The sequence below is a fragment of the Cyprinus carpio genome, chromosome B13 (assembly GCF_018340385.1).
Source record: "Cyprinus carpio isolate SPL01 chromosome B13, ASM1834038v1, whole genome shotgun sequence".
NCBI classification, from domain to species: domain Eukaryota; kingdom Metazoa; phylum Chordata; class Actinopteri; order Cypriniformes; family Cyprinidae; genus Cyprinus; species Cyprinus carpio.
Window position 1 is genome coordinate 29189686 of NC_056609.1, and position 25987 is coordinate 29215672.

The window sequence follows — 25987 nt, forward strand, 5'->3', positions numbered from 1 at the left end:
CAGTAGTAAAAGTGGTGATCTTAAAATTATTTATTTACTCAAATTTAATTTTAATAATTTAGAAAACATATTTTACAAAAACGTAACTTTCTCAAGTCAAGGTAATGTTCATACAGTACATACTCTCTCTCTCTCTCTCTCATGCACACACACAAACTTAGTAATGTTAATGAAAAAATAATGTGTAACCAATTAAGGGGTTCAAATACAATCAAATTCAATCTGAATAATTTTAATAATAAATGTATTTTTTTAATATATACAAAAAGTATGGTTATAGCATACCGTGCAAAAGGATAATACCATATATGTGTGTGTGTGTGTGTGTGTGTGTGTGTGTGTGTGTGTGTGTGTGTAATACAGTAACAACTTTGTATAATGACATGGTTATGACACATGTATTACAAGGAGAGGGTGACTTATGAGGACATAAACCCATGTCCCCATTGTTCAAAACGCTTATAAACCAACAGAATGAGTTTTTTTTGAGAAAGTAAAAATGCACAAAGTTTCCTGTAATAGGTGTAGGGTGTCGATGTAGGGCAATAGCACATACAGTTTGTGTATAAAAAAACCATTACGCCTATGGAATGTGTGTGTGTGTGTGTGTGTGTGTGTGTGTGTGTGTGTGTGTGTGTGTGTGTGTGTGTGTGTGTGTGTGTGTGTGTGTGATTGTGAATGAAAGCTAGCTGAGAGGTGCTTTCCTTTGATTGCACATACAGTATATCAGATTACTGTTCCTCCCTGCGAACCATCATCTGAAGGATCCATGCCAGCTGTGTACGTGCCGCCCAGTGCCTCCTCACTGTCTGAATGAGTGCCAGCATGTTCCTGCAGGGGGCATTGGACAACAAAATACACATTCATAACCATCAAATGACATTTCTGCTTAGTTTATTGCAATCCCATACTATTTTTGCTTGCTTGACAACTTGCAAAAATAGTGACGTGGCCATTTAGACCAGGAGTTTTCAATGGATGCTACGGACCCCCAGTCATCCTCGCACAGGAGACCCCCTTCTAAAATGAAAAAATAAGCTAAATATTTTCATGTACTAAGACCAAATTTATATTATAAATGTGCAACAATTTACTTTCTGTTACATGTAACTTTTTCCCTATATCTTATATTTTTAATTACATTTAGTTTAAATAGTTTTTACATATTTATCTGTATTTAGACTAGAACTGAGAATATGTAGTAGCCTAGCTATTTATCAGATGTTTTTTTAGTGAATTTATTAGTCCATCTTCTTGCACTGTGTATGCTGCTATTTACAAAACAATGCATTACATTACATTTAGTCATTTAGCAGATGCTTTCATCCAAAACAACTTACAGATGAGGAGACCAATAGAAGCAATCAAAACCAACAAGAGCAATAATATGTAAGTGCTGTGACAAGTATCAGTTAGCATATTTTTATACAATAAATAAAAAGAAAACAAGCAGATATAATATAAAAAAGAATAGAGAACATTACAGGGGCTTTTAAAATAAAAATAAAACAAGTAAAAAGAATAGAAAAATTGAGAATGCCAGTGTTAGAGGTTGATTTTTTTTAATGATAGGCTAAATAAAAAGAAAACAAGTTAGAATAAAATTAGAATGCAAGTTTTAAAGGGTCAAGTGTTGTTTTTTTTTTTTGTATAATAAAAAAGTAAAACAGATCAAATAGAATTAGAAAAGAGAGTGTTTGAGTAGAGTTTAGAGGGTCAAATAAAAATGGGAGATGTGGTTTTAACCATTTCTTGAAGATGGCTAAACTGCTCAGATTGAGTTGGGCATGTCATTCATTTAAATGCATTGAAAATAGATCTGCTGTCTTCATTAATGTTGTATTAAAGCCTTTTGTTCTTCAATAACTGTGAAATAAACAGGTGTAACAATCAACTTAACAAGTAAAAAAGAAAAAAACACTAGTTTTGGTTAATTTAGCAGGTCGCTTTCAATTCAGTTCAATGCATAAACAATAAAAGTAATTGTATGTAAAGTGATCGTGTCACAAATAGACCCGAATCCGATTCATTTGAACAAATCTGTTCGAACGGACCCCCCTCAACCCGAACTAAAACCTGCAGCCTATTATGCTACTCCAAATCCTCACTAATTAGGCCACCTACTCATAACAAAAGCATTTACATTTTAAGCTCCTTCTGAATGCGACAGATGCGCGCGCGTGTGTGTGTGTGTGTGTATGTGTCAGGTATGTGTGCGTGTGTGAATGAAACGAGGCGGGGCCTATTTAACAGTTCGGACACCATTGGCCACGCCCACGCGAATGACGTCAGAGGCTTGGTTTGTACTGGCGACGTGCGGGACACGATCCGACGCAACTCATGCAAGGACGCGAGCGCAGTAGGATGGAGCCGTTTGTTTAACGGGGAAAGCGTGAATGTTGTTGTAGGATGAAACGGACGCAGTTGTCCGTGTTCAGTTGTCGAGGCTGATCACCGTGAACGCTATCGCGCGTGGAAGGACTGGATTTAAAGGGCCAGCGGCACGCAAACGCGAACATGGACCGATGCGCAACGGTTCTGGATCCGGATCGGGATAAACAGTATTGCGAGCTGTGTGGGAAGATGGAAAACCTCTTAAAGTGCGGTCGGTGCCGGATTTCCTTCTACTGCAGCAAGGAGCATCAAAAGCAGCACTGGAAAAAACACAAACTCACCTGCATTGAGGCGGACAAGACCAAGACTGTGCCACAAACTCCTCATCAGCAGGAGAACACAACTGATCCAGACAGAAAAGCTCTGATCCACAGAACCGAAAGCTCTGAAACGGACAGCAGCAGCACTAAACCCAAACCCCAAAGCCACAAACTGGCCACTGACTATATAGTCCCATGCATGAACAAACATGGCATCTGTGTAGTGGACAGCTTTCTGGGTGAAGACATGGGGCTGTCCATACTGGAGGACGTGAAAGCTCTCCAGCAGACTGGCAAGTTCACTGACGGACAGCTGGTGAGTCAGAAAAGTGACTCTACCAAGGACATCAGGGGGGATAAAATCACTTGGATCGAGGGCAAGGAGCCTGGATGCGAGAAGATCTGCTTCTTGATGAGTCGCATGGATGACCTGGTCAGGAATTGCAATGGAAAACTGGGAAACTACTCAATAAATGGAAGGACTAAAGTAAGTATGCGGCAGCAGCGTGGATGGTTTCTTAACAGCGGCTCATCGGGGTATCATCAAGAACTGTATGAGTTACTGTAAGCAATGTCAGTTCAATCTGCTGATTTAAAGGGATAGTACACCAAAAAAGAAGCAAATTCTGTCATCATTTGTGACCCTGGACCACAAAACCAGTCATAAGGGTCATTTTTTAAAATTGAGATTTATACATCATCTGAAAGCAGAATAAATAAGCTTTCCATTGATGTATGGTTTGTTAGGATCGGACAATATTTGATACAACTATTTGAAAATCTGGAATCTGAGGGTGCAAAAAAATCTAAATATCGAGAAAATCACCTTTAAAGTCGTCCAAATTAAGTTCTTAGCAATGCATATTATCAATCAAAAATTAAGTTTTGATATATTTACGGAAGGAAATTAACAAAATATCTTCATCGAACATGATGTTTACTTAATATCCTAATGATTTTTGACATAAAAGAAAAATCGATAATTTTGACTCATATAATGTATTGTTGTCCATTGCTACAAATATACCCCAGAGACTTAAGACTGCTTTTGTGCTCCAGGGACACAAGCTGTATGCATTTCTTTCTCTGCTAAACACAAAATAAGATGTTTTAAATAAAGTGTTTCAGTTCCCATTGACTTCTATTGTATTTTTAATTTTTTTTGTCCATACAGTGAAAGCCAATGAGAACCGAAACTTAGTTACAACATTCTTTAAAATATCTTCTTTCGTCTTCCAAAGAAGACAAACTGTGACGTTAACTGCACATTTTACTTCCGTTTTCCTGAAACTAATTCAGTTCAGTGTTGTTATTTTTAATTTTTTTTTTTTTTTTTTTTTTTTTTTTTTTTTGCTCAAAAGATGCATCTCCTCATTCTTTATTATAGAGTTTTATTATTTGGAGTAATAGTAAAATCACCAAACTACAAAACACCACACATGGAAAAATGCTGATTATGTAGAGAAGAAAAATGAAAAACTTTTCGATTCCAGAACTTCATGAGGTGCATCCTGGGAACTGACGGGGTCGACATGCGTGCTTTTCCTTCCCTGTCTGCTGTCTTTCATTAGTATGCACACAGTATTGCTTGCTTGCTTAAAAAAAAAGTCAGAATTTCAGTGTTATTACATTAATATAATAACCAAAGTGATGGATGCATTTTTTAACACAGTGCATATATTTTTCAAATTATTTAATACATTATTCTATTTGATTTTCTCACTTTAGTGTTGTTTCAAACCCATATGACTTACTTTCTTCCATATAACACAAGAAACATTGCGTGTTTCCCATGCAATGAATGCATATTGGCTGTTAAGCTCCAAAAAGAACAAAAAAACTCCATAAAAATGTTACAGCACGTCTTGATTGGTTGATGTTATCAGACTGATACAGGCTATTAGTTACTATTTATTTGAGATATTTTGTAACTTACATAGTTCATTTTGGATATAGTTATTGTGAAAGCAACATGTGAGCTACTGGGAAGACTAAGCCATTTACAGAGTGGCTGCATTCTTTCCAATTTCTTTTTTTTTTTTTTTTCTGGCAAACTGTGATTTATTCCTTTATTTTTGGGTTAGGAAAGTAATAGTTTCTGCACAGAAAATTACAGTGAGTATTTATTTTTAGAAGCTTTGAGCAACAGTTTCATTTTATTCTTTGCAAAAACGGCCTGCAACAGCACACATTAATCTCAGACAGCACAAACACTGCAACGCCAAGGTCATGGGTTTGATTCCCAGGGAATGAACTGATAAAGTGTGTATCATGAATGCAATGCAAGTCCGTGTTAATGCCAATTAGATTTGGGTTGTTATTCCCTTGATTAGATGATATAAACACAGATCTCCATACAAAAACATTTGAGTTTTCCTTGAAGTTTACTCTAACCATATATTTGCCATGACAGCAAGTGCAATTACCAAAATAATAAAAAGATTATTACTCAGACAGCTTTGCACAGTGGAAGTCTTTTCTGTGCTCTAACTATTGTAATCACCAGCACTCAAAAGTCTAAACACACTTGATAGAATTGTTTTTTCATGGTCATAAAAATGTCTAATGCAAACGATTATGCTTAAACGATGGAAATATATTTTGTAGGCATACATTTCTTTAGAAAATAATGTTTTTCATGGAAATATATTTTGTAGGCATACATTTCTTTAGAAAATAATTTATGTATCAAACAATTAATCAACATTTTTCTTTAATATATGCATGCATGTGTGTGTATTTATATATACATAATAAATATACGCTTTACACACACATATATTATGTAAACAAAAACTTATTTTGGATGCGATTAATTGCAATCAATCATTTGAGAGCACTAGAAAAAAAATTAAATAAAATTAATTTAAAATTAAATTAAAACTAAACTTGTTATATTTCAGTTATTTGCCAAAGCAACATTTCTTATTTAGTTTAGTTTAAACTGAAGTGCTAAATTAACTCAAATTAAATCAACTAAAACGAAAAAGTTGTAACTTAAAATAAAATAAAATGAAAGTTAAAAAAAAAGTTAAACCTATTTTATTTCAATTACAGTATTCTCATTTTTGTTTTAAGTTGAAATGATAAAATAACAAATTAAATAATCCAAAAACTATATATAAAATTACTTGAAATAAAACAAATTTCTACTAAAAATAAAATTAAAAAATGAAACTTGTTTTACTTAGTTGTCAAGGCAAGAATTGATAAAATTTGAAATTTTGTATTTTTTTTAAGTTGTAGTTCTAAAAAACATCTATGACTTTTTTATTTGTTTAAAAGGGGATTATTATATGTTTTTATTAAAAAAGGGGATTAATATCTGAAAAGCACAAAATAATTACTAAAAATAAAATAAAAAATTACAGTAGCATGATACTAAAAAAAAAAAACAGTTTGTGACATTTTGATGACATGATTCCCGTACATCACTCTCAGAAATAAAGCTGTCATTGGGGTGGTGCCTTCTCAAAGGTTTTGTCTGTACATATTAGTACTTCAAAAGTACATATTAGCACCTTTTGAAAAGGTACGGCCCCAGTGAAAGCTTTTATACGTTTATTTCTGAGAGTGTAAATCCAGAGTTTGACGACTTCACTATTATTCTAAATAGTGTAAAGAAGCCAGAATAAAGTCAGTGGGAGTTAAGGCCACATTTGCATTTGTAAATCCCTCTTTTTCCTCTCTCTGGACTATATGAGAGCGACTGACCCATCCTGCCCTCGCTGACTCTTTCATATTCAAGCATTACAGAAGATCCTGCGAGTTACCTTGATGTTTAGCACTCTTCTGCAGTCCCTCAGTCTGCCCGCGATGTTATAACCAAGGTCTCATAAGTCTTGCCTTTTTCTCTGGCATTTAACTTTTATTTAATTGAGCGAGTTAAGTCTCTGTGCCTCTTGTCTAAATCTTTAGCTTGGCAAATATTTCTGAGTTAAAGAGATTAAAACAAATCTGTCAAGCTCTGTAGCTTTGCCAAAACACAGATTTCTAATCACATTCACTCTGCTCATATTACCAGAGTTATTTTAGTATAAATGAGATTTTTATGAGATATTTTTAATTCGTTTTTCTATTTTTATTTCAATTTTAATTTTAGTATTTTCGTTATTCATACAATGTTTATTAATATTTAAATTTGTATTTTTTATTGATTTGTATTTCAGTTTTAGTGAGTTTAGTTAAAGGAGTTTGAGTAATATTTTTTTTTAAATGTTTTTTTTTTTTGGTTTTTTTTTTTTTTTTTTTTTTTTATTTGTATTCATATTTTAATTTTTTTTTATTTAAAATTTTTGTTTTTGTATTCAGTTGAAGTTTAGATCAAGTCAACTGTATATAAATGCGAAAATTTTTACATTTTTATTTTCATTTTAGTTTTAGTATTTTTTGTTTTTGTCATTTTTGTATTTTTTTAAATTATTTTTTTTTATTTCTGTTTCAGTTAGTTCGAATGATTTCAGTATCAAAAAATGAATTGTTGTTCCTTTGAAAACTGGCTGAAATAAAATATGTTTTTTGAATATTTTATTTCAAGTAAAAAAAAAAAGGTTTTACATTTATTTAACTAATAAACCTGCTTAACTAGTATTACGAACTACTAAAGGAGTCAACTTTCTGATTGTAGACAGATGGACTTAAACATGACTGTTTAATGTTTCATGTTTAACGGTTTCAGGCTGTTTTTGAAGACTTTGAGAGTTAAAAATACATTTGCATTGACAGTAAACCCATAGCTTGTGTGTGAAATATGTTTTCAATGTATATCAAACTTGTATTCCAAAGGATCAATGAAAATGATATTTTTCTCACGGTAAAACGTGCTAATGTTAGTTGTACTTTTTGCCTTGATTTCCGAGGGCGACACAATGACTAACTATTTCTGTCTCTCTCTTTCTACACTTTGACCATGAATGTTTCATGACATTACACGAGTCTGATATTGTACAGCACGCCATGCATTTGATTACACTGACAAACGTCAAACAGAAATACTGTATATCAACCATGCATAACTTACACAACTTTATCTCATGCTTGTGATGGATGCATATTTTTGAACAGACGTTCCATTTATTTTAATTGGCCGAATGCATTTATTCTTTATTATTTACTCACTCTGATGTTGACCTAAACCTTTCTGACTTCTTTCTTAGCATTAAGCTCAATTTTTTGGCAAAAAGGAAAATCCTTTCTGGGTTAAAATGACACAACATGAAGGTTTCTTGTAAAACTCACTTTTTTATAATTTACGATAGCTTTGTGTGAGAAACAGGTCATTCTTAGCTCTGAAATCGAATTCAGACTTGCTTAACTCGTACACGACAACCAGTGGTGTTACTGACATTAGCATTGTAAAAAGAGCAGCGTGAACATTTATTAACACTTCTCCTTTTGAGTTCCACAGAGGAAAGGGGGTTGAGTTGGTTTGGAGTTTTGAAATTACAGTAATTAGGCCTTAGATTAACATGTGACGTGTCTTTATGGTATGCAGCACTACAATAGCCTCTCTGTGCACTTCATAGATTGTGTGAGTGGATCTATGCAAACAATGCAAACGGAGAGAGTCCTGCATTTACCGACTTTTGACCTAATTTGCTGGTTTGTGCAAAGAGGAAGTCGTATGGATTTGGCTTCAGGGGGCTTTTTTCTGCATGTGGCTGCATTGAGACTTTTTGACTTTTCTATATAGAATCATTTCACAACTGTATGATCATATAAAGTCGATGAAGTCTTGCTTTGGTTATTTATCTAATGCATTATGTTAAACTGTCTTTTGCATGGAAAGGAATAGCTCACCCAAAAATAAACATTTTCTCACTCTCAGATCATCCAAGATGTAGATGAGTTTGTCTCTTCGTCAGGTTTGGAGAAATGTAGCATTGCATCACTTGCTCACCAATGGATCCTCTGCAGTGAATGGGTGCCGTCAGAATGAGAGTCTGATTAATTAACATTAATTAATTTATATATCAAGCCGAAGGCTGTGTGTGTTTTTTTATTGTTTATTGTGGACTCAATGGAATTGTGTTTTGTGATGTCTTTATCAGCTGTTTGGACTCTCATTCTGACGGCACCCATTCACTGCAGAGCATCCGTTGCTGAGACACTGATGCAATCCTACATTTCTCCAAACCTGATGAAGAAACAAACTCATCCTAATCTTGGAGGGCCTGAGGGTGAGCACATTTTCAGCAAATTGTAATTTTTGGCTGAGCTATTCCTTTAAGCTGCTTGCAGGCGAGTTCCTCAGGCAGAAATCCAAGATCCGGCTCGAGAAAAGAGACCGTTGTTTTGGCAGTTTGCAGCTGTCAGACGAATAGGAAAAGAGGATTCCGGAGGTGCTGGTGTGTCATGAGAATGCCAAACATGTTAAAGCATAATCGTTAATAACTCTCTCCTGTTAATATAATGTAGAGCCAAAGCCCCTCTGACTTAATGTCTAGACTGCTGCTCATGTAGATCGTATCAGCCAGCCTTCAAAGACCACGTACACGTACGGTTAACACAACCAAGGCTTTCAGAGCGAAATGGCAGGCTTGCATTTTTTGTTGATGCCTGTGTCGGTGTCTTGATCTTTTGTTCTTGCTCATGCATAAACGCTAGCCTCAAAATATAACTTTTTTGTCTAGTGTTAGTGTGTTAATTAAATTGGCAAGAGTTCATTGGCTCTGAATAAATACTTTAATATACTGTATAAAGTTCCTCAGATTTGAGATAAACGGGATTTTTCAGAACAGCATGTAGATAATGATTATTTGAACCACATTTTTGCACACCTGTGCAATAATGAGATTTTCATCAAAAAAGGCACGTTAACATAAAAACTTGTTTAAATGTCAAACATAACTGCATTTAACACTATAACAGGTCTTTCCATTTACTAAAAAACACAACATCTAATTTCAGTGTTTACACTCCTTATCCAGTTATATGCAAAGCATGCTGGGAACAAAAAATTGATTGCTCAATTTTCAAAGCAAAAAAAAAAAATTAATCCAGCAGTTAATGGAGAAATTTGAGTTTTAATTACGATATTAATTTGATGTAAAGATCAGCATTATGATGTAGGCAGAACTCTATGTTTGCAACTTTAATGTAAATGTTATTAAGCAGTCATATTTTAGCATTTGGACTGGGTTCAGAGGCTTGAATAACAATCTTTCCTCTGATTTCAGTGGCAGATTACACTTATATTGTTCCAGCATCATGTTCTGCATGGGTTAATCACACTTTGCTGGTGTTTGCCGTGGCTTTCTTCAGGTCATCCTCCTTTTCCTCCTACTTTGGAAATTGTTTTGTCCCGAGGGACTGTGTAAATTTGATGTTATCACTCTAAAATCAAACACATCCAGAGGCATTACTGCAGAGACGTCATTAAAGGGATAGTTCACCAAAAAATCATTCTTCAGAATATCCTTTTGCATGAAGTATCACTTTAATCATTTAGGTTCAGTTTTTTTCTTTCTGAAGTCTCCAAGATTTGTCAAACTTAAAATAAATAAATAAACAGTGATGCAAATAATATGCATTTTAAATGCATCATTTAAAAACATCAAATGAATTAGCGTACTGTTTTTACGAGGAAAGTTAATTCTACCAAATAATCTGAAAATGTATCCAACATCCCGAATGAATTTCTGGAGGCTCTGTTTGTCAGCTTATTTATTTATTACTATTATGTTGACTTGATTTATTTTTGGAGTTTAATTTGAGTCAGCGAAGGTTAGCTGAGAGCGTATCGGACACAAAATAAACAGTGGCGTGAGGCTAGCTGTGCTAAACTTCTCTTATCAAACAATCAAACCAAATATTATTGTTTCAATAATCAGTTGTTTTGCAGGACCCTAAAAGCTTTTATTGTCCATAAAATAGTTTATCGGGCAAAACAAGTCCTTTTTTCATCTGTCAAATCAATAATTGCACGTTGCACTCATGGATAAAGTGATCCTGTATCTCAGGCTGGTAGATTTTGATGCTTCTAATGCATTTTTTTTTGTTATTTGCAATGTTGTGTTAAGTGTTAGTGTATTTTTTGTTTTTAGGTTTTGATGATTATAAAATTAGCTGGAAATTTTTGTATTGGTGTTTTAATAGAATATGTAGTTTTGTTTGTTTAGTTTATTCATAAGTTTTGTAGAAATGTAGTAATTAATAATTGTCTAATATTTGGTTGCTCTGAGGTGAATGGGGTCCGTCAGAATGAGAGTCCAAACAGCTGATAAAAACATCACAATAATCCACAAGTAACCCACAGCACTCCAGTCTATCAGTTAATGGCTTGAAAATCCAAAAGCTGCGTGTTTGTAAGAAAAAAATCTATTGTTAAGATGTTTTTAAACTTCAAACTGTTGCTTCCAGCCAAAATACGAGTTTATAATCCATAATAACAAGCGAATAAATCCATCTCCTGTTGTCTTTCACATCAAAATCCAGCTACATATTTGTTTAGAGCTGTTTTGGCTTGTAAACGGTGCTTGATCTGTGCAGATTTATCTCCTGATTCAGACCAGAACACTTTTACACTGAAGGAGGTGTTTTTATGGAATTGTTTCATCTTTTGTCTTCTCCAGATGTTAACTGATGGACTGGAGTGCTGTGGATTATTGTGATGTTTTTATCAGCTGTTTGGACTCTTGTATCGAAGCTGTTTTAGACATCAGGGGTTCGACCGTAATATTACAAAGCTACGAGAATACTTTTTGTATGCAAAGAAAACATAGGTCGTAACGTAAACAGCGTATGCTGTTCTGTGTCAGCCACACCACACGGATTGCTTTCGTTCACATCAAAGCACAAACAACGTAGAAAACGTATCCACGTGGCGCAGCTGATACAGAATAGCATACGCTGTTTACATTCAGTGGATATTATCCATAATGCGACCAGGGTGACGCGGAGGAGATGAGTTGTTGGTGATGAGGTGGTTATTTTTGTTTTTTTTTAGTGTGCATTATTATTTTGTTTTGTTTGTTTAAAATTATTGTTTTGTTGTTTGGTATTTTTTTTTTTTTTTTTGATATTGACCCAATTCATTTATTTTATTTTTTTTTTTTATGAATGTTTTTTTTTATTTATTTATAATTAATTAAGTGGAATTGATGGTTTGTTGATTTTGTTTTATATATTCACCCAATTAATTAATATCTTTTTTAAAAAAGGTGTTTAATAATCATTAAAATTATTAAGTGAAATGCATGGAATTGAGAATATCCTGATTTTGTTTTATATATTTACCCCCCAAAATTCATATCTTAATTAAAAAAAAAAAAAAAAAAAAAGTATTTAAGAATTATTTTAAAATCATTGAACTTTATGAAAATTTATGGAATTAAGAAATGTTGATTTTGTTTTTCAAATTCATGCAAATTTTTAATAACTTGTTTTAACAATTTGTATTATTAATTAGAAAACAATTAAATAATAAATAATAAATAATTTAAAATAAATAATTAAAATCATTAAGTGACATTTATTTTATGCGAATGATTTTTTTTTTAGTTTTTGTTTTGATATGTAATTAATAATTATGTATTAATTTTTTTTATTTATTTTTATTCATTTAAAATCATTAAACTCATATGGAGTTGAGAAATGTTGATTTTGTTTTTCGTATTCATGCTAATTATTAATAACTTGATTTTATAATATTATAATAATAATGTATATTGTATATTTTAAATATTTTTGTGTAGTTTAGGTTTTGTTGATTTTTTGATTTTTTGTTTTTTATATTCACCCAAACTAATTAGCATCTTATTTTAAAGTGTATTTTAATTATGTAAAAAACATTAACTTTGTGAAATTTTTGCAGTGGAGAAATACATTTTTCATATTTTAATCATTTAAAATTAATTAATATCTTGTTTTTTATATATATATTTTTATTAATTTTGATTAATTTTACTGATTATGTGTTTGTTGATTGATTCTATTGTTTTTATTAATTTTTAGAATTTTGAATCTTTTTGGTGAAGTGAGTGAAGCTATTGTGAATTTGTTGGTTAAGCTATTATTTTTAATTATTTAAAATCATAAGTGAAATTTATGGAGTTGAGAATTAGTTGATTTTGTTTTTTTAGTTATCTGAATAATTTATAGGTTTTTCCTCCGAACTAAGTGGAGTTTGCTGAAGCCGTCTTGAGGAAGCACACACTATCTGCTGAACTGGTCTCGGTGGTTTTGTTTTCTGGTGTTTTTACGGGAAGTGTGAGTGAAGGGCCTGACAGGGGGAGGAAGGTTCATGTGTTTTTTGTTTAGTCACTTGGTTTTGAAGTCAAACCCCTCCCAAACGCTCATCTCGTAACTGACCCACGCCCCCAAAAGAACAGCAACGGCGACCTAAAGCCGTGATTTATCATGAATTTTTATTTTTTTTAATCTAGTATCCTGTCCTTTTGTGTGGCAGACCTCACACTTTCTCAACAGTGACAGATGTGTTTAGCCATCTCTAGCTCATCTCCTCACGCGCCGCACGTAGCAGGATCATTAAAATACTGCTTCCTCTGGCAGCAGGCCAAGCATCCGGGGTTCAGATCAGTTCATCTCTGTCTTTCGCGCTCTCATACATGGAGGTGGAGGTTTGGCAGTGAGGGTTAAAGCCCGAAATGTTGTGACGCTCAGGAAACAATTGCCAGGCAGCTGCCCGCTCCAGCCTTCAGAGTCAGACCGCCGTTACATTGTCCTGTAGAGAGATGCACCCACGTGCAATCAAAAGTTAAAGTTACATAATATTTATATATTTTTGTTGCAAAAAAATATTATTTTGATATTTAGATTAGATACAGTTTATAGATGCATTGTATATAATGGAAAAACTCGTTTATGGCCAAAAAAATGGTTTTTAAAAATATCTTTCATAACATAGTTGAGAATCATCTTTATATAAAGTTTGGTATCAAAAAAAATGAAAACTGATTTCTGATTAAAACAAAAATCCCACTGTTTTTGCCTTTTCATGTCTTTTTATTTTGTAAAAAAAAACAGGACTTTTTAAAGTCCTGATGTCTATGTATTTTTAATAATTTAAAAATCATTGGACATTTAAATTAAAATTTTACATTTTTGGGGGATCTTTTATATATTTTGTGATAGTCTTTGAAGTACTGACTGAATTCTGACAAAGTATTGTTTTTTCTTTATAAACAAAATAGTTTTTTTATTTTAGGGCAAACTGTTTTTGTATTCACTCAAATAATTAAAAACAAAAAAAAATTGTATTTTTAATCATTTAAAAATCATTAAACTCATTAATCATCAAATTATTATCTGTATTTGTTTTTTTATTTAACTTGTGAAGGATTTAAACATTGTGGTAGCATTTGTGTTGACTAATGAATTTGAATTTATAAAATATTGTAAAAGAAAATATATACTTTTTTTCTTTTTTGTATTTAACCAAATAAATAACTTAAAAAAAGAAAAGAAAAATCAGTTTTTAATAATGAAAAATCATTAAACACATTATTCATTACATTAAATGTATGAAGTTTCTTTATTTTTAATTTAATTTAGGCCTAAAGTATTTATACATTGTGGTAGTGTTGTTTTTATTTTAGAGCAAAAATATTTTTTTCATATTTACTCAAATTTATAATAAAATAAAATAAAATATGTTAATAATAATAATAATAATAATACTAATACAAAGTGTGTTTTTAAAAATTAAAAACATTAAACCCATTAATAATTAAATGTATAGACTTTTTTATTTGAACTTAAACATTAAACCCATTAATAATTAAATGTATAGACTTTTTTATTTGAACGTGTATTTTTTTCTTGTGGTAGTATACGTACAGACTTAAATTTTCTGAATTAAAAAACTATATATATATATTTAATTAGGGCAAAATATTTTTCTTATTCATCCAAATAATAAAAAAAAGAGAAACTCATTAAGTGAAAAAAAAAGAAAAATAAAATAGTAAATTGTGGCACAAAGAATTTAACTCAGACCTTGAAGGGTTTTTTAGTAAATTGTGGCACAAAGAATTTAACTCAGATCTTGAAGGGTTTTTTAATCAGTAACTTGCACGAGTTAAAAAATAAAAGCTGACCAAGAAGCACTGCTGAAGCACTCAAGAAAAGCATTCATGGTTTTATTAATGTTCATTTAACCTTAAATCCTTCCACATTGTAAACGAGGGAAATAACAGCAAATGCTGAGGAAACTGAGACGTGTGTTTTCATCACACACTTCCAGCAGGCAAAGGCACACTTTCTACTTTTGGCTCAAGATCGCAGGCAGGACTCTACACTCTTCAAAAATAAAGTCAAAGTTTCTTTAAAGAACCATCTCTTTCTTACCTTTTTATAATCTGAAGAACATTCTTTAGCCACAAAGAAGCTTTTGTGAAACTTTTGTGTTCTTCAGATGTTAAAGGTTCTTTTTAGAACCATTTAGACAAAAAAGGTTCTTCTCTTGCATCGTGAAGCACTTTTATTTTTGAAAGTGAAGTGTTTATGATGTTTGTGTGTAGAATGTTGGCTTGATTTCTGATGTGACACTGACAATGCTGATTTGACCTGGAAACATCAGTCTCAACGATGCGGGATATGATGATTTCCACTAAAATCTTCCCATGCTTTTGACTTAAACCACTTTATCTGAAGTCCAGTCATATGAGTTTGTGTTATTAGGGCTGCATGGATTGGTCAGAAAACACATTGCAATTGTTTTCATGTGATTTGATCTGCAATACTCAATACACACACAAATATATATCTAACAATCTACATTGTGTGTCGTCCCGACTTAAATTTATTCCATTAAAAAATCAATTTAATATAATAATATCTTTTTTATGTTTTTATGAAGGAAATTATTTTCTCAAATAATTAGCTCTTTTTTTATATAATTTTTAGAAATAACTTTCATAATAATCATTACACAAATTATTACATTTATGTAATTTTTTTTTGTAAAGTTTTCTTACATTGTTGTTGTATTTGTTCTGACTAAAAGTTACTTATTTTTTCCCAAATAAATTTTGTATATTCACCAAAATAATTAAAAACTAAAATAAATAAATAAATATAAATGAATGCATTAATTAATAAATAAATACAATTTATTTTTTATAATTTTAAGATTATTAAACTACGGAAGTTCAGCATCCCAGGTTTGTAACGCACATAATATCACAGCCTATCCTACATGACTAATAAAAATGACAAACAAATAATTATATCATTATATATCATTTTATTTCAAACGAACAAGGAAATTAAAGTGAGTTTTTAGAATAAATAGACTTCTCCCTTCCTGCATTCTTCTGAAGGCGCTTCGTTGTGAATGTGAATGCTTTGTTGTTAGACCATTTAAACATGCTAATTACACAAATAAAATATAATATGAAATAAACACATTATTATTAAATTATAATATGTACAGACAAGCAAATGAGTCCAGGATGTGAACGCAACACGTTTTTCTTATAACGGTTTTCTATGGGTAAAATGCTTTATGCATTCTTATTATGGGATCATCTCCTTGTCTGTACATAGTATGAATTACTAATAATGTGTATCCTGAGTTTGGTCTTTTAAAAACACTCTCAAATAACGCACTGAGCCAGGTTCAACATTTTAGAATGTTCCCTTCAAGGTTACATTTGTTACTATAGCAACAGTAGACTTTTTAAAAAAACAAAAACAATCATTGTTAAAAAAAAGAACCACTTTTGTTATGTCGAAATCACAAGAAAATTAAGTCGTGATAATGAGAAAACAACTTTTGTTATGTCGAGATCACGAGAAAACAAGAAAGAAAAAATTATAATGCATGGCCGCTTAAACTTATTAATCATTAAGTTAAATACATGGAATTTTTAATGTTTAATAAAATATGTATACATTGTGGTAGTATTTGCAGAGACTTGTATTGAATTTGTATTTATTCATAAAAAGAATAGATAACAAAATACGTTTTTTTTTTACTGTTATTTAGGGCAAAACATTTTTTGGATTAAAAGTGTGGGATACATACAGTATGAAAGCAAAAAAGCATTAAAAATGAGTGTAACTGACTGTTTTATTCACAGGCGATGGTGGCGTGTTATCCAGGGAAAGGCACTGGTTATGTGCGCCACGTGGACAACCCAAACGGTGATGGGAGATGTGTCACATGCATATATTACCTTAATAGGAATTGGGATGTCAAGGTACGCAAGTCATCTGTAACAAAATAAGTTTTGACTTAATGTTAGAAGAATATGATTTGAACAAATCTTGCAATCTGACTTTTAATTTGAGAAATGATGTTTGGTCCATATTGCACCCTATTCTGGAAGATTTTATGGCCTTTTTTTAAAGCATGCTGATTGTCCAGCGTCTGCATACGTGCCGGTACGCCTGCATCATTTCAGCCTAATCCCATTAACCTCGCCGATTGCAATCTCCAGAGAAAACCAGGAGGAGAAATCCTAAAATAGCTCACCGAGTCACGGAAATGAGCCACGGGACTCATAAAAGAGAAAACAAACCATGCAATTAATGCAGTTTACTTTTTTAGTTGTTTTGTTTCAACCACTTTTAACATAAACATAACCAAACCAACTAACAAACAAACAATGCCCATCTTTTACAATGCTAGTGATCAAAACAAATATTGTAATAATAATAAAAAAAGTGCATTATTGCATACCAAAACTCAAAATATTACTTAAAGAAACATCGGTAAAATCCAGGTATGCAGTCCAAACTTCAGTAGACATATTAGAATTCTAGTTGAGTATTTTAATGGTTTATTTTGTTGATTCCTTTTGTGTTAATTTTTTTTTTTTTTTTTTTTTGGCAGCAAAGCAAATAGACGACTGTTGAATTTGTTCAGCAACTGTCCAACTGGGAGACTTACAGTAAAATCAAAGACAAGGGGTCCAACCTTAACTCAAGTCCAAACATACGGCTTTAACACATAGCAGGTTTTGACCAGTAAGCTCTAATTACTGGACAGTTCCATAATAGATGGGTATAATTAACTAAATGGATTCCAGATCAGTTCCCATTCCTCCTCTGTGATGGTCAATCGAAACTCCGCCTCCCATAATCTTCAAAGATCCTGGGTGTTCACCACTTCGTATGAGCAAAGGGCATTATAAAAGTATGGGATCTGCTTACATGACGGTGGCTTCGGCAGAAACTGACGTGGAGGAGTTACTTACAAGAGTAGTACTTTTAAAAATATGATCCCCTATTTGAAGAATTTGAAAGAAATTAAATCTGGGCAGCTTATATTTTATAACCAAATCTTCAAAAGTCGTTAAAGAACCGTCATTAAACAAATCACAAAGTCTGCATACTCCATAAGTTTTAAAACCGGAGTCTGAAAGACTAGGCAAAAACTCTGGGTTTCTGTTAAAGAATCGTAAATATTTCATTCACTATAAGTGTTAATACCGTAGGCTTTGAGATTATAGATTTTGTAGAGGGCAAGGTGACTGTGAAGCCTCTCAATCAAGCCAAATAGATGTAGGGTCCTCTTTAAAAGCCATTCGGCTATGAATCTGAGCTGACAGGCCAGTTGGTATTTTCTAACATCTGGCAATTCGAAGCACCAGAAAGCTGCAATTTAGAAAATTTTAGTCTTAGCTTCCAATTTTTCCATGTAAATGAACTAAGCCACCCGTTGAATTCCTTAATTTTTTTATTCGGCAATAAGATTGGTATCATCTGTAGTGGATAAAGAAGCCTGGGCATTATATTCAGCTTAACTACTGCAATCCTGCCAAGCCAGGGGGGAGGAGGATCTCACCATCTAATTAGATCGCTACAAATTTTATCCAACAGTGGGATAAAATTTACTTTGGACAATTGATAGATCATGGGGTAATATTAGTTCCTAAATATGTAAAACCAGATTCCGAAACCTTAAATGGAAAGGAAGACATATACCCTGGAAAGTTCCCAAATTAATTAACAGTATCTACTAAACTTGGCACTGAAGATTCGAAATTTGAAAGAAAAAGCAGAATATCATTGGCATAAGGGGAGATTTTATGCTCTTTAGCAACTACCGACACCCCAGACACGGTCATCTCTCCACTAATTGCCTGAGCCAGCGGCTCTATCGCTAAAGCAAAGAGCAATGGGAAAAGGGGACAACCCTGTCTAGTGCCCCGAAACAGAGGAAAGTTGTTAGTAACAACGGCTGCAGTAGGTGTGGAATAAAGTAAACGAACCCAACGGATAAAGTTGGAACCGAGGCCAAACCTTTCTAGACTGAAAAATAAATAAGGCCACGCCACACAGTTGAAGGCCTTCTCCGAACCTAAAGATAAGATAAGGGTGTCAATATTGCAATTATGAGATAGCTTAAGGACATTAAGAAGCCGTCTAATGTGGTTACTAGAACTTCTACCCTTAATGAAGCCTGTTTGGTCTTCATCAATTAAAAATGAAAGTATTTTCTCCAATCGTAATGCAAGGATTTTGGAGAGCAGCTTTAAATCTACAAAGAAACAAAGAGAGATATTGGCCTCTTTAAGTGACTGAGGCAACTTATTCATCATAAAAGAATGGTTGTACATAGCTAACAAGGGATCTATTAACAAGTGCTCAAACTCTTATACACTTCACTCCCTATAGGCCATCCACATTTTCCGGATTGCAAACTTTGTAAAGCCACTACAGCTTCCTCCTTTGAAATGGGGGCATTCAAGACCATTCTTAGTTCATCAGATATACTAGGGAGTGTTTTAGCTACCAAAAAAATAAAAAGTTTTCATAGCAGTATATTAATGAGGAGAATATTCAGAATGATATAAATCAGAATAAAACTGCTTAAATGTAGAATTAATAACCGTCAGAATCAAATATCTGTTCCCCCCTTGGAATCCCTAATAGAGCTAATGAATTGTGGACTAAATTTACAATTTACAATTTACCCTAATTGTGGTATATATTTATTATTTTTATTTTCAGTGTTCATGCAATCTTTGATTTGAAAATAATATTTTAGTGTTGGCCTGGGAGTCCAGGGAAGCCCGTATTGCACTCAGTTTCTCCAGATTAATGGGAGAAGGATCATTTATGTGATCTTCAGTAGTGTTTTGAGTTCTAGCTCCAAGCGCTCCTGCTACTGGTTTCCGTTTTTTTTGTAATGGAATAAGATATGAGTAGTCCTATGATGTACGCTTTACAAATCTCCCATAACAGGAATGCATCATCGATCGACTTTGAATTAATTGACCAAAAAATCTTAAATTCAGCATTAAGATGCGAAAGAAACGTGTTATCTTTAAGCAATAGTGTGTTGAATCTCCAGCGCTTAGAAGATTTTGAAGGTCCTCCTACAAACGTATCTAGTGTTACCATAGCATGATCGGAAACTACAATAAACTTTTTCTAGTGTTATTTTTTAGAGCACTGCAAGCTTCACTTCACAGCTTCAAGTGTGCTTCCCTGATGATTTTGCACTGTTGTGCATACGTGAGCATTCACTGTGTACCTGCATAAAGCGTGTGTTCAGCTCCCCGGAGAGAAACGTGCTGTGCGTGCGGATTGTACGTGTGAAAGGTTAATTCTCGCACCCTCAGCAGTCTGCTCCCTGCGCTCGCGTACAGCTCCAGCATGTGGCCTTTCCTCTCGTCCCTCTTCAGGAAGGCCGCGCTCCGCCGCCGTTTCCTATCCTAACCTCCTGCAGACCTGGCCTCTCATTGTTTGTGTCCCTCTGTTATTTCTGCTAATGGAATTTATCATTATCACTAAAAAAGCTCCAGTCACGCACTGCTGAGTCGACTGTATTGTCAGTAGTCACGTTAGCTTGATATGACTGATAACTGCATTAGGGACAAAGCTGGAAAAAACTACAATTGCTTTTACGTTAATGCATTTACAATGAAAGTCTATGGCCCAAAACATTTAAGGGAGTTTAAATGCAAGAATGTGCAGCTTGTAGTTTCTTGCAGCATCTGAATAAAAGTTTTATTTACAATTTGACATTGTTTTACACAGATAACATCAGTTATTTGCTTGTTAATCTCTCCTTATGCTGTATAGTATCACCAAATCTTAGATTCAGTCTGTTTTTAATTTTATTTTCATTCAATTCACACAGGTTTTTGTATTGATCTGAGCTCATGCACCTCAGTTTTGGAGTGAAAAAAGCATTATTTGTGGATAATTTTAGCAATGTTCAATTAAAAAGGTGCATGAGCTCGGATTAATAAGGCCTATGATTAATATATATATATATATATATATATATATATATATATATATATATATATATATATATATATATATATATATATATATAAAATAAGAAATATTGAATCCAAGATTTGGTAATAATATAGATTAATGAGTATGGGTTGGGTATCGTAGGAATTTTATCAATTGCAATTACGCTTCCAATTCTTCTTAGCGATTGCGATTCTTATCGATTCCCATTTTCGATTCCAATATGGTTAAAAAAATTAAGTCAAACATTTAGATATCAAGCTTTTTAATTTTGTGTCTATTTTTGCAAAACATTTAATTGCTGCTAAATACCACAAACAAAAATCAAAAGGCTACATAAAAAGTGGAGCCGTTTGAGATCTGTTTGTGTGCAAAATAGAGCTGCACGATTCTGGATACATTGAGACTTTTTTTAAACGGAGGTTGTAGTTCTCTCACAATTCTGAACAAAGAATATAAGACAACTATACAAAATCTCATGGAATTTTTCCAACCCTTAGTATTTTTTGACCAGGGACACCACAAGTCTAACAATCCTAAAATAAAAAAAAATAAAAAACATTTTGGGGGGTTGATATACCCTGTGTGAGCAAAGTCATTAAGTTTTAGTCAAATTTGACAACACTGACTAACAATTTCGGGAAAAAGAAAATCCTGTCAAAGTGACTGGAACACAGCATACACATAAACACAATTTTTACCAACTGATTATTTTCAAACTAATTATTTTCTGTGCTAATTACCATTATAGTCTGTATTTTACATGTAAACACTGTGCATGTAATCACACTAATTGTTAGTTGTGGGAATTTTCACAATGAGATTTTGAAGTAATTTATGTTTTTGATGTTTTGTCTAATGATAAACCTGATCTCATAACTGATTTCTGTGTTATTCGTGTCTTCAGGCAAATGGGGGCGTACTGCGGATATTTCCAGAGGGTAAAGCACAGTTTGCAGACATCGAACCCAAATTTGACCGCTTGGTTTTATTCTGGTCTGATAGACGAAACCCTCATGAGGTCCAACCTGCGTATGATACAAGGTTATCATCATCATCATCATCATTGATGAACCACATGACAAACACACTCTACACATGCAATTAATTTTCTTCTCACATTATGTTTTTGGTCTAGCCCTGTTTTTTATCTCATAAACTTTTTTTTTCTCATTGTGTAGATATGCCATTACTGTGTGGTATTTTGATGCTGATGAGCGGGCAAAGGCTAAAGAAAAGTACCTAATAACAGGTAAGCTCATAGTTCACCCATAAATAAAAAACTTGTTATTAAAGAAAGATTTATGCAGTCTTCATTTTGACAGTTCAAACCACAGACGGCCATCTAAGATGTAGATGAGTTTCAGATTTGGAGAAATGTAGCACTGCATCAGTGTCTCAGCAATGGATGCTCTGCAGTGAATGGGTGCCGTCAGAATGAGAGTCAAAACAGCTGATAAAAACATCACAGTAATACACAAGTAACCCACAGCACTCCAGTCCATCAGTTCACATCTGGAGAAGACAAAAGCTGCATGTTTGTAAAAAACAAGTCCATTGTTAAGGTGTTTTAACTTCAGACCATTGCTTTCTCTAGTGAAAAAAAGTTGTCTCGTCTGAATCAGGAGAGAAATATGCACAGATCAAGCAATGTTTATAGGCCAAAACAAATATGTGCGTGGATGTCAGAAACAGCAGGAGATGAACTTTTTCACTGGAGGAAGCATTATTTTTGATTACAGACTCTATTTTGGGCTGAAGCAACAGTTTAAAGTTAAAACATCTTAATAATGGATTTCTTTCTGATAAACACACAGCTTTTGTCTTCTCCAGATGTTAACTGATGGACTGGAGTGGTGTGGATTATTGTGATGTTTTTATCAGCTGTTTGGACTCTCATTCTGACGGCACCCATTCACTGCAGAGCATCCATTGCTGAGACACTGATGCAGTGCTACATTTCTACAAACCTGATGAAGAAACAAACTCATCCTAATCTTGGATGACCTGAGGGTGAGCACATTTTCATTTTTCAAAATCAAACAAGCACATGTTTTGTGCAAGTTAAAAATAAAAATGTTGTCAAAATTCTGAAGGTAACATTAGCTTTCTTTCCTTTTCATGGTTGTCTTTTTGGAAAGGTGCTGGTGAGAAAGGAGTGAAGGTGGAGCTAAACAAGCCGTCTGAACCAACCTAATCAAATTATCATTAATCCAGACATTTTTTCTGCGTGGAAAAAAAGAAGAGTCAGAAAAGGCAACGGGTGTCCGTGACGAAGCAAGAGAAAAGAGTGGAAGACTGAATTAACGGAGATTTAAAACTCTGCAGAAATCAACCACAGTTTCCAGAAAACCAGCTAATTTTTAAATATGACTCTGTTGGTTTCATTTCAGTTTTAAAAAGGTACAGTACTCTGTATTACATGTACATTAATTCCTCTCATGTGACTGGAGTCACTGTGCCTCTGAGGAATGTTTAAAAAGCCTTTTGCTTTTGTTTCTGGGACGAGTTTCTGCATTTTGACCTGATCTTAGTGAATCAAACTGCACATGTTCTCTATGCATGTTACTTTTTCAGTTCTGATCAGATTGTCTGTTCATATTGAAATACACCCAGTGCCAGCGAGGTAGTGAACTTTTGGCATGTTTATTCAGGACCGTGAGCTGGCAGATGCATCATGGGAATGTCATCTGCAATTGTACAGCTTTACTTTCTTACATGCACTAGGTCAGTGCAAGTCCAGTATTGAACGTTACTGTCTGTCATGACCTGTACGGTATTGTCTATTTTCGACAAAATTAAAGACTGTTTGCTTTATAGACATTGTCTCTCTTTTAAAAATATTTTGAAACAATTTTAACAATTAGAATTTATGTTTGTGTGTGTCATGAACTTGAACTGAATTTAGCACTTATATAAACTGATTGTCATCCCTACTGTTTTATTATAAGCAAAACCATCTACTGGTGTTTAATTTAAAAAAAAAAACATTATTCTAGGATACTTAAGCATTTTACATCAAATGTCAACTAAATATTTTAAATATCGAACAGCAGAATATTAAGTGGATTTTTGTTTTTTTTGTTTTTTTGGAATTAGAATCATGGGGCTTTAACAAAGATTTACATAAATGGAGAGCTGACTTTTTTCTGTATTCAGCCACATAGGTTTCGGCAACCATTATAAATTGTACTAAACGCAAGATGTTTATTATTATCTTCAATTAATGCTGCACAAATTGTGATATTTGTTACACAGGTGTGCAGCAAAACAGTTTTTAGCAACTAAGTTAAATGAGGAATAGCTACAAAAATTGAGCAACTGCGCCACATTGTGGTCACGATGGTAATGTCAAAACTTCAACAGGGTATGTGCAGAATTTTTTAAGTCAAAGATAAGAGCTTGACCTGCAACTATGTCTATACAGAACAAAACACTACAATCTCAGATTCCTGAACTCAATTAAAGAGGCTGTGACACACATTACACAGTATTTACACACTAAACAGTGTGACAAACAGCATGTTTAAAACACGTCATGAAATTGGTTCATGTAATTGGTTATGTGTCCTACTAACTTTAATACACGATTTAGTAATCGGTCGAAATTGCATTTTGCTGACACGGTAATAATGTGTGGCGAGACACTGCAGGTGAATAGGGTAAAAAAAAAATAATTAATAGTTATCACCTTACTTACCAAGTTGATTGATTACATTGATAATTGCAAACATTTTTGTATTAAAAGTTTTCTAAAATGTTATATTTAAATATGCAATTAAGGCATTATTTAATTAAATATGCATAAATTTCTAGTACAAAAATCTGAACACTGGATGAAGTCAGTTTCAAAATTCTTGTTTAATTTTTTGTGACATATTAGAGTCAAATGTTTTTACAGAAGGAATTCTGAGGATCTCTTTTTGTCACTCCATAATTCAGAAAATAATTTGAACAGCTAGAAAACAATATATTTTCACCATTTTTTGGGGAATAAAATGTTGTATATAATCAAGAAAATTATATATCAAGTCAAGTCAAGTCCTTCAGAATATAGACAGGAATAAAAATTTAAAGTTTGGTGTGTCACTAAAGTGGAGATTTATGGCTCAGAGTTGGAAAAAAAACTCTCCCCTTAAGGGGAGACACTGCAGGCAAAAACAGAGTTTTTTCATGCAGCTGTCAATTTTTTGATTTTGGGCTTTTTGGCTTTTCATAAAGTGTTTTTTCGGACTTATGGAAAGAAAACATCCAAAACACAGTGTTAAGTGTTTCTTTTATAGCACTTTATCTATTTGTGTCAATATATTTCAATTACAATACATATTTTTAAAGGCCGTTTTCTCTCAAAATGAGTAGTTTTCTCCAACTCTGAGCCATAAATCTCCACTTCAGTGGCACTTACACACACCAAACTTTACATTTTTATTCCTGTCTATATTCTGAAGGTTTTTACAGAGGGATTTGTTCATATATAATTTTCTTGATTATATACAACATTTTATTCCCCCAAAAATGGTGAAAATATATAGTTTTCTAGCTGTTCAAAGTATTTTCTGAATTATGGAGTGACAAAAAGTGATACCCAGAATTCCTTCTGTAAAAACATTTTACTCTAATGTGTTGAGGGGTTAAACAAGAATTTTGAAACTGACTTCATCCAGTGTTCAGATTTTTGTACTAGAAATGTATGCAAATTAGCGCATATTTCATTAAATAATGCCTCATTTGCATATTTAAATATAACATTTTAGAAAACTTGTAATACAAAAAAATGTTTGCAATTATCAATGTTATCAATCAACTTGGTAAGGTGATAACTATTAGTTACTTTTTTTCCAATGATACAACTCCCAAAAACCGTTGGGACTCTTATTTTTAACCGTTGTATTTTTTTGATTGTCGCAGTGCTTTGTAGATACTTGGATAATTTACTGAGCTCTAGTTTCATTCGTTTTTGTATATCCTTTTATAAAAGAAACTGCCACGTGATTAGCATGTTTGTCTTTTTACAAGCAGGATGTTTAGTAATGTTTTCTAGAATTTAATTAATCGACTTAGCGTGTTTTGTTTGTTTTATTTTTTAATATTTTATTACATTTATATTAATTACATTGTTCTTGTTTTTGTTCCTTTATTTTTATTTTCGG

At 33.0% G+C, this 25987-nt stretch overlaps 1 protein-coding gene across 2 annotated transcripts; it reads left to right on the top strand.

The window, feature by feature from the left end:
* The first annotated feature begins 2274 nt into the window (after positions 1-2274).
* On the top strand, positions 2275-23656 carry egln1a (egl-9 family hypoxia-inducible factor 1a). 2 transcript variants are annotated; one of them, XM_019113031.2, is made up of 5 exons: positions 2275-3141; positions 16700-16819; positions 21745-21881; positions 22019-22089; positions 22163-22212. In XM_019113031.2, the coding sequence occupies exons 1-5, from the start codon at positions 2518-2520 to the stop codon at positions 22195-22197; spliced, it is 987 nt and encodes a 328-aa protein (XP_018968576.2). In that variant the 5' UTR covers positions 2275-2517; the 3' UTR covers positions 22198-22212. The 2 variants fall into 2 exon arrangements, with proteins under 2 accessions (XP_018968576.2, XP_018968575.2); XM_019113030.2 differs by lacking the exon at positions 22163-22212 and adding an exon at positions 22979-23656 and having other exon boundaries at positions 2276-3141.
* Positions 23657-25987: the final 2331 nt, after the last annotated feature.